Raw genomic sequence first — 19496 nt, 5'->3', positions numbered from 1 at the left:
AGGAGCACCCTCTATGTTGTACCGGTGATCATGTAAAATATACATTTTTAAAAAGCCTTCTTTCTGGGAAATGAATAAATTAAAGTCATCCAATGCTTCAATGTTGAAAAGAACTCTAATCATCAGGTTATAGGCATCTTTTTTTTTTTTTAAGTGATAGCCGATCAATTTATTCTGTTGAGCTCTTGAACTATAATCATGCATTATTGAATATTGCATTACGATCTGTTGGAGACAAGTGAGGCCTGCCTCTATGGGAAAATAACAAGAGAAATTATAGATTTGTCATGATGGCAGAAACAAAAGCAACATCAAGGAAAGAAAGAATTAAAGAGTGAGATGAGTCTTAATGTTAGTGCAAAATATTCACTAAGAATGCTGCAGATTGGAGATGAGACAGACAGACAGAGAGCATATATATATATATATATATATATATATATATATATATATATATATATATACACACTTTATTAACCCTGTAAAGGACATTACACTCACAGCTGCTGAACTCACAGTCAAAGACACATTAAAAACTTAAAGACCAGACAACTAAAACAATACATAACAAAAAAACGTTTTTTTATCAGACCTAATTTACATTTACGAATGATAAAGACAATAAATAAATATATTATTATTTACATTCAGTTTGCGAAAGTATCCAGTGTGCAAAATCCCCAAAATGTAAATATATACAGTGGAAAAAAAATTATAATGTGCAAGTGTAATAAGTGTATTTAACAATTAGGAAGTGTACATGCAACAGTCTTGCACACAGGTGGGTTTGCACACAACATAGACTGTTAAGGCACCAACATACTAAACTTTAACAAATCACAAAATGACTCAGTACTCAGTGTTCAGGGACTACTTTAGGTCAGTGCAGGTCGGGTTTGTCAGACGATGACCTCAGTTGTGCTGCCCAGAGCAGACTGAGACTATTGCGTAGGTAGGGAAGGTCCGCTGTAATTTCTCAGGTAATTTGTCCCTGATGAAGCACCGTAGCGAACCAGCAGACGAAAACACTTGAGGAGTGTTGCGTGCAGCCAATCGTCAGAGCAACCCTGCAAGACTACAAGGCAGGGAGTGGGAGGGAGGGAGGAGGATTTGGGAAGCAAAAACATGGCGAAATAACAAGTTTGGCCGTCATCCGCAGTTTGAATCTACGTGCTTTCAGTTGTGCTGGACAAAATACTGCAAGCTCGGAAAAAAACCCTGGACTGTGGAAAACGACAATTACACAGAAACTTTGAATAGTCGAGGCCCCAGCTCACACTACGGTGGCTGAGAGAGACTGTGCCTGCCTTTCTGCCTGCGTTTCCCCCGGAAGGCTGGCACTGCTAGGCGCGACTGTCAACACAGAAAATGGACGAAGACGGAAAGTTTATTCTGGAAATGATTATTTAGCCAGTTAGCTGAGCTACGTTAGCCTGCCAGTGATCGGTAGATCGGACCGGGCGCACCTGACTCGGTATCACCGCGGGCTCCGGACGAAACCGGGGACTATTTAAGTCGTGTGGACAAGTTTGAAAACTGCAGTCGCATATATTCTTAATTCAACCAAGGCAACTGTGTTCATTTCCCGCTGTCATCCTATGGTTATATTGGGGTTGTCCATGTATTTGAAGCAGGTAATGACAGCCTGACAGTCGGTTTTGGTGTTGGTTCTGTTTGTGGTGCGGACGGACCCGGACGCCATCACATCAGACGCTGCGTAAAAGCAAAAAACCACTGCGTTGCAAAGCCGTGCATGTTTTTTTTTGCACTCTTATCAGTGCAAAGAGGAATGAGTTACATCCAGCAGTTTTTTTTCTTCCTGCAACACGCAACATTTCCTCTCGGCGAACAGAAACGGGGATGTTTCACGGCAGCTCGGCGTCTTGTCAAAATGAACGCAGCAAGGTGTGCAACAACAGCGGAGGCGCATCGCGTTGAAAAGCTGCCAGTCGTGAATACGGTACCGATGGCCGGCTAATCTTTCTTTTATTTGAGCTTGAATGTGATCAGATGTTACAGCAGGCGTTTCTGTTAAAAAAAAAAGAGAGAAAAACAACTGCGGATAACATTTGCTCTCGGTCGGAGTTAACGTGAGCTCGTCAGCTGGGTGCGTCTCTGCCGTGTTTGTTCCGCAACACTTCCAGCACGCAGGACAGCCCTCCTTGGTTTGTTTTCTCCCGTATTGAAACAACACCAAGCTCGTTTTTTAGAAGCTCTTTTGCTTTTGTTATTTTCCTCTGCTACTTCGTGAGGCTAACTTGTTAGCTCTCGTCCTAAGTTTCGCCAGCCATGTCTGAAAACGCCCCCACACGAAGCCTGGATGACATCGACCTCGCAGCTCTCAGGGTGAGTATTGTCATTGCAAGATAAGTGTGCTGCACTTTATTCGTGTATGGTTATGACATACGGTCTCGTTTAGATGCTGTGTCATATGAACTGAAGTGTCAGGTTGTCTCTGACAAAAGCACGACCATGTTACACCCACGCAACAAAGTTGAGCCGGATTAAACATCCATTGGCCTGTTGGAGCTCTTTTCACAGATCTGTTTTATTAGTCTCCCAGTATCACATCATATACAAGTATGTCATAACATGATAAGAAACCAAGTTCTACAGTCCTGATGACTCAATAACAAAAACACGTTCAATGATGGCTGCTCCTGTCTCCAGGGCTGCACACAGCTGACACACTTTGTGACTGTCATGCACTTCTTTTTAAAAACACACAGTAGGTAGCCAAGATGGATAATTATATTATTAGGCTGTATTTTCAGCTTGCAAACAAAAACCCCAAGCTGTTTGTTTTCTTTGGATGGGCTTTTCCTTATTAATGCGTGAGAGCTGAGATCCCAAGTTGAATTGCAAATCCCTTCATTTGATTTAAGAAATTCCACAACTATTACATATTCCATATTTCGATTCAGAGACGGAACAAAAAAAAGTCCAAGTCCTTCTGCACCAACACTGGAGCCTACCTTGAAGGCCTCAGTCTAAAAAAACCATGCACCTGTTGTTTTTAGTGGTCCGTCCTCTAGAACGAGGAATGGCATCAGCTTTTGAATTAAAACCAAGCGGCGACCTCCGGTCTCCAAAGATGAAGCCAACGTTCATCGAGTGTCAGCTTCAGGCTGTCACCAGGAGTCCCTGAAGTCCCATCAACACAGCAGCCAAAAAAAAAGCTGTTTTTACAGCATTAATGAACATGTTCAGAGTCTGGTACAAAAAAACCAAAACATGTGTGATGAGTTGTCGTCTTTGTTGGCGCACACTGAACAGGGGGTGAATTCAGCTTTTATGAAAGGTATGTGTTGTAGGTGTGTTTCTGACCTGATTGACAGGTGGGCTCTCAGCCTGTCCTTAGGTTGACTGAGAGTTCAGGATGTTCAGCATGGCGGATGCTGCTGCTGTGAGCCTCCTGACGTCACTTAATGTTTACAGTCTGTGGGTCAGACCCGAGTTCTGATTCTGTTTGAATTGTCTCTACACCTCAGGAGAGAGTCATTATGTGGCTTTGGCAGCATTCGTACCCATAAATGCTGACCCATATTAGCATTAAAAAAGTATCCCACTTGTCTTGTCCTTGATATTAACTTTGATGCTCGGTGACCTTTTTCATCTCCGTCACTAAAAATGAGTAAAAAGCTTCTTAAAGTGTGCATGTGGCATCTTTAATGCTGTAATGTACGAGGTGAGGACATGAGGTGCTGCTCTTACTGCAAAAACTTTCCTCTTAGTCTGAAGTGAACTGAGTAAAAAGCTCGCCTCACATAAACTTATGTTGTTTAGGAAATCACTGCTTCCAACAGCTGTGATGTTGAATCCAACGTATATGGGAACATACGAGCTCTTCCCTAAAATATCCAAGAGGGAAATCAATTTCCCTTTTGCCCCGGTGCAGCTCTAACAGCTTTATGGAGCTTAACAGGAGATTAGAGCTACTTTTTTTTTTTTTTCAAATCCTTTTTTGTTGGGTCGGTGTCACAGCTTTCTCTCACTCACCTGACAATCGAACCAAACAAATCTCTCCACCCAGCTGAACTGACACAAATCTTCATGATTACCCTTCTCGGTTCCATGTGATGATTACCTGTCTCATTGGAGTTTGAATCATCGTTTGTAATCCAATCCCTTACTGTTGATGTGGATTATCAGGCCGACTTCTAACAGAGCAGTTCAGTCACTTTATTGTTGTTGTGAGTATCTTTAGTGGCTTTCTGAACACTGTTCATGACACTGGATTCATGTTTCTGTGATTCTAAACCATGTAACCCGTTACCATGGTTTGATGGAGGCAGAATCTGCATGTCCAGCTACTCGTGTGAACTTTATTTGATGGTTTACAGACGACTTTAAAATGCTAAACAAGAGCTCTTAGGCGTCTTGTTTTGAAGCGTGTTGGAGAAACAGCGCATCGTCTTTTTTAAGAGCACTTCGCATCTTTTTTTTATGCAGCTGCTCCAAGCACTCGAGTTGAAATTCTTTCAATTTCTCAGAAAGACGCCGTTGACACCACTGGTGTTTTTTTTTTTCAAATGGTGTTTCCCGTCGTTTTGCTGCCTACTCATCTCGTCTTGTACCCACATCCTCATCGCTCCCATCGGGAATCTTAAAACAAAAACATACAGTGAAAAGTAACAGAGCAGCGTCGGCCATACAGCGGCCGTGTTCAGCAGACTGTTGTCATAGCGACAGGAACGTTGTGCAGTCTTTTTCTTCTCAGCGCACAAAAAAAACCACGAGGTGGACACACACGGGGCCTGAAAGTTGTTTCTTTCCCGAATTGATTTTGTCTAACATTCAGTACCAGGAAATAAACTAATTGCATTTCCAATCCAGTGTTTACATTCATTCACAGACGCGAGCAGCCCTTAACTTTGTTGGTGCATTGCAGTCTGTCTAAGGTGGAAGCGCCCCCTGTTGATCCATGTGACACCAAAGGGGCACTCGCTGATTAGAGAGGAGCAGCTCCATAGCCTTACTAAAGGAGGAACAACTCCACAGGGAATCTTTGAAGAGGCTCAGTCGCACCATTTTCAAGATTTCTCTTTAGCCAGTACAGACTCCAGGATTACATAACGACAGTTCACTGTACACAGGCAGGCAACGAGAAACCGTCTTTGCAGAAACAGACAACAAACCAAGCCACCTGAGAGCTACAGTATGTGGACATGTGTTGTCCTTTTAAGACACAGATGCACTAAAACAAAAAAAGATGTCGGCTGAATTTCACCTGTCTCGCTCTAAGTTCATGCCACTACTTGAAAACAGCTCCTGTGCTTATTTCCAGCACTGGTGGAGAATATCTGGTGCAGGTTAGACAGAGCAAGAACCACCTGGACACAATGCTGATAAAAACAGATTTTTGTGATTTCATTTTGAAGGAGTGGAGTAGTCTGAGCTTGGTGTGTTTGGAATGAATAACCTTACATAAGATGGAGAGCGATGGATGCTGTAATATGAAGAGCAGCTCTGACGGAGGCTTGTTTCCGCTCTACAACGTTTTATTGAAAACATCAGCATAAGCGACATGCCAAAAGATCCCAAAATTCCAACTCGCTTCTGTCTTATGTTTAGAATGAGACGAGGGATGGAGCAGATAGCTCCTAGTCAGAAGGTGAAGGTTTCAAATCCAGATGTTTGTGGATATTCTCGCACAGTTTCTTCATTGATCCTTTTCTGGGTTGTGAGGTCGCTGCTTGGAAAGGTTCATTTGTAAAACTCTGAAAGCTCTTTTTAGCCTTTGCATATTTTAGTAAGCCGTTAAAAAAAAACAAAAAAAAACTAAAAGGCAACTGGAATCACGACCTTGAATAAAATGAGCCAGTGTTAGAGGTGTGATGGAAATGATCTTATTATTGCAGCTGTTTAACCACAGACAGGCCTCGGTCAGCTAAACCAACACTCCTTAAGGAAGTATGTGCTCCACTTCCTCATTGACCTTTGACCTCTGTCTTTGTGTCCATAGCTTGTTTGTTTCTGATAATAGACTGGAATAGTGATGATTTAGGTTTGAATGAGAATTCTCCTGTGGGATTTTTACATTGAATTTTGGATCATTGCAGAAAATAAGCTCTGTGGCAAACAAAGGATCATCTTTACAGCTGAACACTTCTTATATGATGTTTGAAGCGTTAATGCAGCTGACAGAAGTAAAAAGCTAACTTAATGCTACAAGCGAACTACACCGCTTCATCGATCTAAAGACAAGCTAGCGAGACCGTAGCTTAATAAGTTGTTTATTAACCTCTCTGAAAAACATGACGAGAGGCTGTAAGGCGGATTTGTGAGGACGTTTCATGTCTCCATGACAACCACTGTAATGCCGTTTAGCCGCTTGTCAGCAAACTCCGTTTTAGGTTTGCTTAAAAACTTTAAAATTCACAAGTGGGGGTCTTCGCTAACGTAGTTTATATCGTCTAATGAAACGTCAACATCTCTTAAGCTTGTGTTAACTACAGACTTTATTTCAGGCCTATAACCTCAAACCCGTTCTCAACCTATAATCACCATTGACTTTTAGAGTTAGGAACCAGTGGCGCTAAAATGCTAACTCACTTCTGGGGACTCATTCCTTTTAGTCTGTAGGCTGGAAGCCACTTGACTGTTTGCATTGTTCCCTCGGGATATAATGACACACTCAATTCACGAGATGTCGCATTATTTTCACATTTCTTTTAACTGTCTTGTTTTCCTGTCTGCTTATACCTTGCGTCTACATCCCTGCTTTGAAACTAGACTCATTCCCATCCTGAAAGTCTTGACTTGTTTCCACCCCGTCTGCACGCCTCTCTTCTTCTGCTACCCACGTTGAAAAAGACAAAAGGGTACAGCGCCCTCGGCTGGTTAGAGACTCGTTTTGAATCCCCTCCTGTTTTGTATCAGTGTTGAATTGTGTTGAGAGATTTCTATCTGCATGTTTCTCTGATAGATGAACTTGCTCATTACCATCGCAGCACGACACACACCAGGACTAAGTGCTATTCGTATGATTGAAGCAGGCTGACTGTAGATGCTTCCTGTGGTTTTACGGCTTCCTCGCCTCGAGTCGATGTGTTTGTCTGTGTACTGCTGCGTGTGCTACTCCTCCGACATGACTGTACCCTTCCCCTGCTATCACTCTGTTACTCTCAACCCACTCTGAGCGCTGGACGTGGGTGAATCTACCGCCTCGCCACCCACTCAATCGCTACATTATTCTCTTCACAACATAATTCTGTTGCCTCTTACTTGACGTCACGCCCCCTCCCCCCCTCTTCTGTTTAAGCCCTTATACGCAACATGCTTCTAAATCTGGAGGCTATGTTTATGTCATGTGAGATATTACATTTGTGGTCATTCCCTAAATCTTACCGGCAAGTCTTTCACAAATATAACGCCCCCCCATTAATTTGTCTCTAAAGAACTAAAGAAGTCCCCCCCCTCTTTGTTGGAGGCAGAAAAGCCGTCATTGGAAACTGAAAGCTGGATAGGTCATGCTGTATGTTCTAAAACCAAGGCAGCAGTCTCGCCACCCACACATCGTCTTAAAGCCATATTGAAATTGCATGAAAGTGGAGCTGCTTGTCATTTTCCCTTGTCTCTTGTCGAGGGGGTTGCATAATTGAGTCCAAGCAACCTACTCCCCGTTGGTGTCAATGAGATATTTGCTCATTTCACTGAACAAATCAGGTGCAGGAGAGAAGTCAAGTCAATGTTGTCTGAATCCAGCTTTCATGTACTATCAATATTTAGTGTATTTGCTGGTCATGTAAAGTCCTGTGGGTGGGCACTGAGTGTGTGAGTGGGTGGTCTGGACGATCGAGCTCAATGTGATTTGCATGGAAATATGGAATTGTTGTCAATGATTTAAATTGGTCATAGTGAACAGAACATTGTGGCTGCCTTTTCTTGTTTCTCTATGTGATTTAATTCTACAGACAGCTCGTGGAGTCTATAGATCTGCAGCCTGTTCTCTTTAAGGGATGCAAACAGCTTCTATTGCTCAGGGAAATAATTTAAAGTGCAGCCGTTGATCATTTGATTCTGCTGCTCTGCGCTGAGATGGGACATTAAACAAACAGAAGACAGATTTGTTAAAATACTGTCGGTCATCAGCAGTGCCTCAACAGCACTTAACATCTAGACTGGTTTAACAATTCATTTAGCAGACGCTTTTATCCAAAGTATGGAAACAAATAAGGGACATAAATTCAGATACATGCTTCACAAATTTAAACGTTCAGTTTTCAAGACTTACAACAAGAAACATGAGTAAAATAAATGTGAGCTCCTCTTAAGGCTCAACATTTTACTGTCGATGTGTCGAGTTTAAAAAGAGAAAAGTAACCGTCACACACTTTAATGTCTTTTCAGTGTGACGCCTTTATAAACAACGTCCAGACACCAAAACTGACTCTATATGGGGGTACTGGTTTCTCTATATGGGAGTACTGGTTTCTCTATATGGAGGTACTGGTTTCTCTATATGGGGGTACTGGTTTCTCTATATGGAGGTACTGGTTTCTCTATATAGGGGTACTGGTTTCTCTATATGGAGGTACTGGTTTCTCTATATGGGGGTACTGGTTTCTCTATATGGAGGTACTGGTTTCTCTATATGGGGGTACTGGTTTCTCTATATAGGGGTACTGGTTTCTCTATATGGAGGTACTGGTTTCTCTATATGGGGGTACTGGTTTCTCTATATGGAGGTACTGGTTTCTCTATATGGGGGTACTGGTTTCTCTATATGGGGGTACTGGTTTCTCTATATGGAGGTACTGGTTTCTCGATATGGAGGTACTGGTTTCTCTATATGGAGGTACTGGTTTCTCTATATGGAGGTACTGGTTTCTCTATATGGAGGTACTGGTTTCTCTATATGGAGGTACTGGTTTCTCTATATGGGGGTACTGGTTTCTCTATATGGGGGTTCTGGTTTCTCTATATGGAGGTACTGGTTTCTCTATATGGGGGTACTGGTTTCTTGTTAAATGCTCATCTGAAGTAGCCCACCAAGGCAGAAAACATGAACTTTCTGCTTTTTCTGATGCTGCATGTTGAGTAACTTCAGATTCTGTTTCTGTGTCCTCTAGGATCCAGCAGGAATCTTTGAGCTGGTCGAGGTTGTCGGCAATGGGACGTATGGGCAGGTGTACAAGGTGAGCTACGATGCATATAAAACGCATTAAGACTGTCATTAAACGCTGTTAAAGTCAGCATGCCGGGGTGATGCTCATCGCTAAATGTCCTGTGCATTAATGTCTGAGATTACAGCAGACTGATGGTACTGCTTTGTCAGCACATTTTCCATCTGCCTAATGAGTTTAAAGTAACTTTGACAGAAAGAATAAACTGCACTGAGAGGGCCACGTTTAAAGACTGTCAGAAATACAAGCGCTCTGAGCTCATTTCAATCCATGTCGACCCCTGTTCTGATGATCCAACTTGTGTTTGAACCAGGGCCGTCACGTGAAGACGGGCCAGCTGGCTGCCATTAAAGTGATGGATGTTACAGAGGAGGAAGAGGAGGAGATCAAAGCAGAAATCAACATGCTGAAAAAATACAGCCACCACCGAAACATAGCCACATACTACGGTGCCTTTGTTAAGAAGAGTCCTCCGGGACACGATGACCAACTCTGGGTCTGTATGTCTTTGTACCCCGACCTGACGATGCAACACAAGCGTGCCTCGTTGATCACACTCACTGAATCTGTGCTTGTCTGTATGCAGCTGGTGATGGAGTTTTGTGGCGCGGGATCAGTGACCGACCTGGTGAAAAACACGAAGGGCAGCTCCCTGAAGGAGGACTGGATTGCTTACATCTGCAGAGAGATCCTCAGGGTGAGAAGCCGCCGCCGGCGCCGCCGCCGCACCGGGCAAAACAAGTCTGCAGCAGAGGGCGATCCCTGCTCCTTACTGACCCGTTTGACCTCTTCATGTGCTCACAGGGCCTTTCTCACCTCCACGCCCACAAAGTGATCCACAGAGACATCAAGGGCCAGAACGTGCTGCTGACAGAGAACGCAGAGGTCAAACTGGGTATGCCGAGTGATTAGAAACTAAAGACTAACCGTATTTGATCCCTCATCGTCTCACCTTTGTCCCCTGCTGTGATCCCTTTTTCCAAATGCAGTTGATTTTGGTGTCAGCGCTCAGTTGGACAGGACAGTCGGGCGTAGGAACACCTTTATCGGCACACCGTACTGGATGGCACCCGAGGTTATCGCCTGTGATGAGAACCCTGACTCCACCTATGACTACAGGGTAACAGCAGCAACGTGTTTGTGTGTGTGTGTGTGTGTGTGTGTGTGTGTGTGTGTGTTGTGGGGTAACATCAAACAGAGAGCCTGACACTTTACCTGGTGTGTTCTGCAGAGTGATATCTGGTCCCTGGGGATCACAGCCATAGAGATGGCAGAGGGAGCTCCACGTAAGTTGTCCCTTCTTGGTTATATCATACATCTTCTTTGTGCTCGGCAGCAGATAATTACTCATCGTCTCTGAACACCATTCTGCAAGACCTTGTGAATGAGTCTCGTCTTGCAATGTGCAGCCTTGTAGTCTGTGTCTTCAGATGGACAGCTGACTCACTGTAATCAAGGTAGTGTAGTCATGAGCTGGCAGTTGGCCCTGTGGAGGCTGATTGCACAGATTTCTCCGCTACGAAGTCGGATCTTTCTGCCTCGAGATTCCACGTCGATTTGACTGTAAAGCAAAAAACAAAAAGGGGGCGGCTTTGGCTCAGTTGGAGGCGTTGTTGGTAGAGGGTTCGATTCCCAGCTTCTGCAGCCACATGTCCGATGTGTCCTTGGGCAATACACTCCACCCCGAATGGGATTAGTGGCTTCTGATGGTCTCACTACATATCAATGTCTGCCATCAGTGTGTGGACGGGTAGGAATTCACTGCATCACAAAGTAAACAGAGTTGGGTGTGACATGTTTTGTTATCCATTTGTTTTTTGAGTTCAGAGAGAGAGAGAGAGAGAGGGGTGGGGAGAGGTGAACTGGCAGCTCTACAGAGGACACGTATAATGTTATTTTCATGCAACATAAAGTACATTGATATTGAGATCAGGTCTTGTTTGAAAATATCTCGATATATCACCCAGCCCTAGTAGCTGTGACCTTTGGATGTAAAAGCACTTTGAGTAGTCCGAAGTGTTTTACAGCTCATTTAGTCCATTAGAAAAGTAGCAGGGGCCCGTGTCCCCTTCAGGCCATTTTTTAAAAACTTTTACTGCTGCTAGTTTAGAAAGCGTTCCCTTGGTACTAGTCCTTCCCTAAGTGTTGACTGATGCCTGTAAGTGTGGTTTCAGTAGCTCTGTATGCTTGTGTACAAGAGTCTTTTTCAAACAGATGGAAAGGGATCGCGTCCTGAAGACGAGCATCTCTCGCTCTGTTCATTCATTTCTCGTCCGCCATCGTCGCCGGAAAAGTTGGGGGAGTCGTCGCGCTCCGTCTTCATTTTGATCTTCCCGAGAGGGAGGAGGAAGAGTGGCGAGCCCGGCGGTGTTTCAGAAGTCTTAACACTTCTTTCTGTTCACAGCGATGTGAGTGCAGCGACAAAGATCAGAGTGCCGAGGACGCTGAGCTTTGATTTAGTAAAATCAACTCTGACAGGCTGAAAAGAATGCCGCTCCAAATCTCCCTCTGCCAGTATTCATGTACAAAGAGAGCTACACATGAAGTGAATGATTGCATTCATAATGTATTCACTTAAACATCATTCAGTGAACAATTTAAGTCAAAATTATGATAACTAAAATCATCATGTGATGGCAAGCTGTACATTTGATTTAATATAACTGGATATAAAGTGGCAGCAGCTGTTCAGCTGAAATGGCTTTAAGCCTGAACAGCAGGCTGCAATAATAATGATAATAACTTTATTTATGCCGCTCGTTTCACAAAGTGCTTTACAGATGATCAGACCTACAGACCATGCTGGCATATATGATTCTAATGAAATAAGTCAAATCCTTTCTCTAACAGTCCAAGGCTACAGTGATTTTAGAAAAACAAAACGACCATGCCGAAAAGAAATCTGAAAGTGTTTGAAAAGCTCTTTTCACTTTTAGACAAAGTATTTCTCCTGACAGCCTGGTGAATTCGTATTGATCATAAAAATGTGGGCGGCGGCTGTGGCTTGTGCAAGACGCTCTCTGACACCCAGGTTTGTCCCGCTGCTTCGCTGGCGGCGTGAAGATGTAGATGAGTGGGATTCCTTCTGATGGTCACTTTACACTGCAGCCTCTGAATGGATGTGAGCTGTGAAGGAGTCCGAAGACTAGAAGAAGGTCAAGTCCATTTACCAATAGAAATAAATCACAGCAGCTACACACAGCTGTGGACATTGTGATAGTTTCAGTGTGTTATCATGTGTCCAGTGTTCTTTGATCCTCGGGCTCGCACATACAGAAGAATGAAACAATGGTTTCATTGTAGTGTAGCTTTCACACATTAGCCTGGAAGAGACTGGCATCAGAATGGTGTTATAAGGATGAAGTTAGATGAGTTAAAAAGAATATATAACTTTGGAGAAGCAGCTCGTGTGTTTGGACAGCGCAGGACTCCAGTCTGTTGTGGAAAAAGAGTCGATGGAATCGTGCTACATTTGGTGCGTCTGTGCTCGGAGGAGTGAAGCTTTTAAAGCAACAATGGAGGAGAGCACACTCTTCACACGTTGGCTTTCTGTGAAGAATTACATCCTACATGAAAATGAAGAGAACTCTGGTACTATGGGTGTGCTGTATTATGTGCTCAGTATTGTAACAAACTCGGCCTGCAGTGTTCAGCCACGGGCGGTTAGTCGCTGAGTTGAGGTCTAATTAATCTGTCGGGAATAACAATTTGAGTCGAAATGAGTTTCAGCTCCAATGAAAAGTGTTTTTTTTAATTTGTGATGCTACACTTATTATGTTATTTAAGCTTTTCCGACTTTAATGAAAGGGATATGAAAACTTGTACGTCTGCAGGGCACAGACACTGAGAACAGTTTCCTGTAGGCTTTTCTTTTTTTCAATGAGAGGAGGAAGTGTACCATTAGGAATTTTAAAACAAGGATATTCAACTTTTTTTGTGGCAATCACACCAGACACATATCACTAAGAAAAGCATCTATCTAGTTCAACCTTTCCTTTCTCCAAAACTCATTTTGAGTGTGATAAACGCAGAGCTCCTGCAGGTCAAGCTCAGCCTGCTGTGAGTGACATCAGGCCTGAAGGCCTTACATTTAGAGTGCACGAGCACGCTTACAAGTAAGTCATCAAAAAGTTTGTTTATAAAACAACTTTCAAGAGCAGACATCTGAAAGTGCTTCTCAATAAGAGATGAATAAAAAAGACATTTGATACAGATAATTACTTAATGACAGACGGATCAAACACGAGCAGGTCGAAAACAAACTCGTTCCTTCACCTTAAATGAAATAACTTGTTTGCCTTCGGCTGTCTGAATCACATAGTTCCTGAAGATGTGCTTTACAAAAGCTTATTCAGTGTGAAACTGTGAAGCTTACCAGTCAGGTTTAGCTACCTACCTACGCTGGGAACACAATGACTCACAGGCCTTGCTCTCACATTCAATGTAACAATAAGCCTGGGGCACCATCAAGTATTGGATAACAGCCGCTGTAGCCATGTTTGAGGGTACAAAGAGTGTGTAACGGTGGATAGTATTATTTACAAAGTACTAAAACATGATCTTCCGTCTTACATAAAGCCGCCCCCCCCCCCCACATTGGTGGAGGATTTGATAACAATTGGCATGTCCTCTTTTTTTCCCCTCAGCTTTGTGTGACATGCATCCGATGAGAGCCCTCTTCCTTATTCCAAGGAATCCCCCTCCGAAACTGAAATCCAAAAAATGGTGAGTTCCTAACCCTCCTGCTGTTCCCTTGAATTTCCAGTTCACTTACGTCGTAAGGGGCTTTTGTACATGTTATAAAGTATAAAAACCTTAACGTGCTCCCAAAGGAAAGTCAAACGTCCAGCTGGAAATACATGTCATCATTACATCTGAGTGAATCACGTGCAGCGTTTGTTACGCAGCACCCTTTCTTTCTTTCTTTGCTTTCATTCCACAGGACCTTGTCATGTTTGATCTACCGTTAGAGGTTGACCTCGTTTGAAAAGAGCCAATCAAAAATGATCCTCTATGATGGGCAGTGCAGACGCTCACACACAGCCAGAGAGCCGTCTGCTGGCAAGATGCACTTTCCTGTTTGTCCTCGTTCTTACTCAAACCATGAACACTTGTGGAGTCTTGTCCCGCTCTTTTGAGTGTTGCACAAGTCAACAAACAAACATTCATGGGAACACGGGCACTGCTATTGACAAGCTAGCTAGACGACAAGCTACTCGGCTGTAGCCCATGTGACAGCATGTAAACAAACCTTTCAATGAGCTGCGAGTGTTGTTCTAACTTCCCAGCTGATGTCAAGCTGCAAATAAGGTGCTTAGTCATAATAGTAACAGACTTTTATAGCGCTTTCCTGAGTACTCGAGACTTGAGTTAAAGAATCCAAACAAAACAGTGAAAACAATTAAACCAATAAATAATGTAAGAGAAGGAGGATCAGAACAGTCTGAGGTTGTTGGTGATGTTGGAGAGGAGAGTTTTACTTGAAGGTGGACAGTGATGGGGAGTGTCAGAGGGTTTTTTTTAGCAGCAGTGGTAAATCAGTAATTTTCCAAAGGGAACAGACGAATAAATGTGACTTCAGTTGGACTTGACTTGGTGTGAGATGTTTACTGTCTGGTAGATTGAAGTGGACTGTGCGTTAAATGAACATAAAACTGTGACACCCCGAAGAAGAAAGTCATGACAGGAGGGAACATTAACATGCGCTGTAACATGTCGTCGTCGGTCTGTTTACTTGATATCTGAGAAGCACGAACGGGCAGTGAAGTGCTTTTAAACGCAGGAACAGCAGCGAACGGAAAGAATGCAGCTTTACAAGAAGTCATGAAACGTTAGAGGAAATGAAAAGAGAGAGTTCAGAGCAGAGACAGGAGTTATCTACAGTATAATCTTTGTCTGAGCCTTTTCTTCTTGCTCTGATGACTTTACCTGTTAGTGACTGTTTTGGTCCCATTTTATTTTTGCTCTTATCAAAAAGTTAACTTTAGTCAATAATGTGTGATGCAGAGTCATTAGACACTCATATTCAGCTGGTTCCCATAGGATGATAATTGTTGTGATTTGGATTCATACCACTGTGAAGATGAGCTGAGGTTGACCTTTTTGCCTCTTAAAGGTCACATTCTCCTCCTTTTTAACCGTTTGAAATAAGTCTCAAAGTGCCCCAAAACATTTTTCGCAAAAAAATGTGATCATGCCCATAAACCCCTCTATTTCAGAACGGTCTGTTTCTGTGTCTGTAGCTTTAAATGTAAAGGAGCTATGTTCGACTACGACCCTCTGGATGGGTCTCTGGTGTTATAGGGCCGTGCCCTATTGCTTCCGGTGAGAAGGCACACTTGGATGACTGTACAAACACCTATCTGTGGGAGTGTCACCCACCTGGGGGAGGGGTTACTGACCTTTGTGATGTCACAAAGGGAAAATCTCCAAACGGCCTTTTTGAGCACACATTTTCTGAAAAGTAGAACTGGCAAAAGAAGGAGAAGATGGACCTTTGTCAAAATGTAGCAGTTTATAGACAGACTAGAGACTCATATTAATGTTAAAGAAACAAAGTGAAGTGCATCTTGCGTAGTATGTGACCTTTACATCTGCAGCATAATGGTTGGTTAAGGATTCTGGGCATTAGCAGCCAAGCCGTCACCTGTTCAATGCGCCCAGGCCTTCCAGCTCTCCTTCAGTATCTCCTTTCTTCCTCTTTCCTCACCGCTCCCCCCGGCTCCAGGTCCAAGAAGTTCATTGACTTCATAGAGGGCTGTCTGGTGAAGACTTACACCAGCCGACCATCAACGGAGCAGCTGCTCAAGCACTCCTTCATCAGGGACCAGCCCACCGAGCGCCAGGTCCGAATCCAGCTCAAAGACCACATCGACCGAACTCGCAAGAAACGGGGAGAGAAAGGTGAGAAGATGGAGAGGAACCTAAATGGATATGGCCAACATTTATTATGTGACATATAATAAAGGTTTGTATGTCACAATAGGTTTTAAAGCAATGTTTGACTTGTCTTTGTCCTGATTGGTCCTACAGAGGAGACAGAGTACGAGTACAGTGGCAGTGACGAGGAGGATGAAAATCGTGGCGACGACAGAGAGTCCAGGTAAGAGCATTCAATCTGTCATTGCGTCTTCTCAGTCTTTGCAAAGGATTGCCTTCATAATCATCTCTGTCATATTTGTTTATTTGGGTCATCAGTTCAATCCTCAACGTGCCCGGAGAGTCCACCTTGAGGCGGGACTTCCAGCGTCTGCAGCAGGAGAACAAAGAGCGATCCGAGGCTCACAAGAGGCAGCAGGCCCAACTGGCCGCTCAGCGCAGAGACCCCGAGGAGCACAAGAGGCAGCTGCTGCACGACCGACAGAAACGCATCGAAGAACAGAAGGAGCAGCGCCGTCGACTTGAAGAGGTAATAAAAGTGAAGGTTTGGAGGGCGGCGCCGGCCTAGCGGTTAGCATGTGGGACTCGTGTACTGAGGCTAGAGTCCTCAAAGCAGGAAGCCCAGGTTCAAGTCTGACCCGTGGCTCCTTTCCTGCATGTCCTCTCTGTCCCGTCTCTATCCACTGTCCTTTCTCAATAACAAGCACATTAAATCTGATTTAACAAACATTGGTTTAACAATACGAGAAACGAAATTCTCCTTCGTGGGCGTTAGTTAATAGGAGTCATCCCACCAAAATATAAACATGCTGCAATTCTTTCTCGGCAGCCACAGCAACCAAAGACAAAAAAATCTGTAACATTTACATCAAATCAGGACAGATCAGACCTCAGCGGCATCGTCTCCTTTTGTTTTCTGATGAAGCATGAATCCTCTCCCGACTTCAGAAAAATCCAACACCTACGTTATTGTCTCACTCCGAATGTTTCGTATCGACTTGCATCTGATCATCACGATCCGCCTGTCTGATGTTCGCTTTTGAGTCAGTCCCCGGATAAACGTTGTCATTAATTACACACACACACACACACACACACACACACACACACACACACACACACACACACACACACACACACACACACACACGCTGCAGTATGCTTCATGGTTGTACTTTTTCAATTCAAAGCTGAAGTAATGCTCTGTAATGTGCCTCTTAACTCCTTTCTGTTGCCCTTGTATTCTCTCTAATCTGTAGGTCAGAGTTTTCCATTGCTCACTTGGTCATGAGTTCACAGTATTTATGATTGCCTTCTATTGTGAGCCCTACTTCAGTTGTTATGTAACACTTTAAACGTATACACTTTGAACGCTTATAACAGCAGGAACATGTTTAAAAAGTGAGTTTCCACACACTGAAGGACGCCAGTGTGTTCCTGGTTCTCACTAAAGCTGGAGTCTCTGTCAGTGGTTATAGTGCCTCTCCAACATTTACATTGACAGTCTAATGAGAAGTAAACTATAGATGTTTTGCACTTTGACAGATGTGTGGAAACTCTTTAAAACACCCTGTAGTTTCACCCTTAAAGGCAGGTCATTTCCTCCAGATACGCTTTTTACGTTTTTGTTCTCTGAGAAAGGAACGAAGAAAATCCGTCATCTGTAGCAGCTGTAAGCCTGTAAAAGCTTCGACCAATGTGGGATGACGGTTTGTTTTTTATAAACCAATCAAGCCTCTCTACCGCATGTAAGTGAGGGGCGGGACTTTTGATAGAGCACAGAGAGGGGGGGGGGGGGGGGGGGGGGGGGGGGGGGATGCTACTTTCAGAGTCATACTAGTTTTAAAAAACGAGCGACCCTGCCTTTAAAGGAGAATAAAGATGATGGAGTTTGTATTACTGTCTCAACATTCAGACTTTCTCTTTTGGCTCGAGAGCAGATAAGATGTGAATGTTTCAAACATTTTGTCTTCATACTGTTTTGAATGTGAAGATGCTACTTTCAGATGTGCTCTCAGGCATCATTTGAATAACTCGGTGCTGAAGACGCTCTTACCTGACTCAGTTCGCTGGTGGGCTGTGAAACGTTTGACGAGCGATGTGGGATTTGAACGAGGGCCACATAATTACACTGATGTTGTCATTAAGTATTGCGCTCTATTTGTGAGGGGCGTCACTGCAGTAAGATGGAAGTCCTTTAATATACCTGCATCTCCTCCTCCTCCTCCTCCTCCTCTGTCTTCCCCGTCTGTTCTTTTTCAAACTCTAAAGACTGAACATCTGAAGGAGCTCAAACAAGCGCCGAGTGCTTCGTGTCTTTACAAGGTGGGAGATTCTCATGGGGACCAGAACTTGTTCTTTGAATGTCCCTTTTAAAAAAAATCCCACCAGCTGTGAAAGTGACAGTGGGTTTAAATGTATATCAAAGCAGCTCGCTGTGAGAAGATTAGGATGCTTTAGGTGTGTGTTAGTGAGGCTGACTCACTGCCTTTCTTCTCTGCCCTGCACTTCCGCTCCCTTTTATTCCTTTTTTTTTTTTTTCTTCTTCTCCGGCTCTTTGCACAAAAAAACTAAACAACAGAGGGTTTAGTCACAAGCAGGCTCTCCATTATGAATTCCCATGTGCCAAACGTAGCCTCGGTGCTCATTTGTCTTTTTTTCCTGTCACCCTTTTCTCCCAGCAACAGAGAAAGGAACGAGAGATGGTGAGGCAGCAGGAAAAGGGTCCCCACCGGAGACTCGACGATATGAGACGGGAGGAAGACAGGAGGTTGGCTGAGAGGGAGCAGGTAACCAACCACAGGAGACGTGGGGGCGGCCATCAGCCAATCAGTGTGGTGTGTGGGCGTGTCCACGAAGCAACACTGTGCAAGTTGCTCTGGTGGTGAAATTCCACGAGTAGGTTGCCATAGCAGCAAGGGTCTAAATTAGTGTATTTATTCAGAGATGAGTTTTCTGTGGGTGAGCTCTCTGCGTCTCTTTTTTTTTTTTTTTTTTGCAGTTTCCAGTCTACCCTCAGTAACACACGAGTCTGGCTTCACAACACTATCACCTAATAGTGCAAAACACTGATTTAATGTTCGTATGGAACCCGACAACGATCATAAAGCACCGCTGAGCATTTGAATGATTCTGAAACTTCTCTGTGATTTATGATCGTCTAACAACGGTGTGCATGCTTTGGTATGAAAATCAAATATTAGAAAAGTCTGCTTCAGTGCATAACATAGTTTGTGTCATTCACAGGACTTCTTTCTGTCCCTGTCTTCTGCTCCTCTGTTGTGCACCTTCCTCCCTCTGTACTCACATCCAGGAGTTTATCAGACATAAGTTAGAGGAAGAGCAGCGGCAGTTAGAAATCCTTCAGCAGCAGCTGCTTCAGGAGCAAGCACTGCTCATGGTAACAAACCCTCCCTAACCTCTTCACACCATTCTTGTCTTTATCACGGATGTTTCCACGTCCTGAGGGGGAATGTTTCGCTCAGCGAC

General features: G+C 43.8%; 1 protein-coding gene across 4 annotated transcripts in view; it reads left to right on the top strand.

The window, feature by feature from the left end:
- Positions 1-917: 917 nt before the first annotated feature.
- The window catches only part of mink1 (misshapen-like kinase 1), a 30387-nt gene continuing 11808 nt past the window's right edge, over positions 918-19496 (top strand). Inside the window, exons 1-13 of one of the 4 annotated variants that reach the window (XM_079355260.1) lie at positions 920-2346; positions 9075-9140; positions 9442-9624; positions 9715-9825; positions 9933-10023; positions 10118-10248; positions 10360-10414; positions 13775-13853; positions 15856-16031; positions 16161-16230; positions 16326-16536; positions 18689-18796; positions 19321-19407. In XM_079355260.1, the coding sequence (XP_079211386.1) occupies positions 2290-2346; positions 9075-9140; positions 9442-9624; positions 9715-9825; positions 9933-10023; positions 10118-10248; positions 10360-10414; positions 13775-13853; positions 15856-16031; positions 16161-16230; positions 16326-16536; positions 18689-18796; positions 19321-19407 (1425 nt within the window). In that variant the 5' untranslated portion in view covers positions 920-2289. Of the gene's footprint in view, positions 2347-9074; positions 9141-9441; positions 9625-9714; positions 9826-9932; positions 10024-10117; positions 10249-10359; positions 10415-13774; positions 13854-15855; positions 16032-16160; positions 16231-16325; positions 16537-18688; positions 18797-19320; positions 19408-19496 lie in introns of all 4 variants that reach the window. The other 3 variants (XM_079355261.1, XM_079355262.1, XM_079355263.1) reach the window with 3 other exon arrangements.

The sequence above is a fragment of the Symphodus melops genome (genome assembly GCF_947650265.1).
Source record: "Symphodus melops genome assembly, chromosome: 11".
Lineage (NCBI taxonomy): Eukaryota > Metazoa > Chordata > Actinopteri > Labriformes > Labridae > Symphodus > Symphodus melops.
Note: the sequence above shows the minus strand (reverse complement) of the source record. Positions and strands in the feature narration are given on the sequence as shown.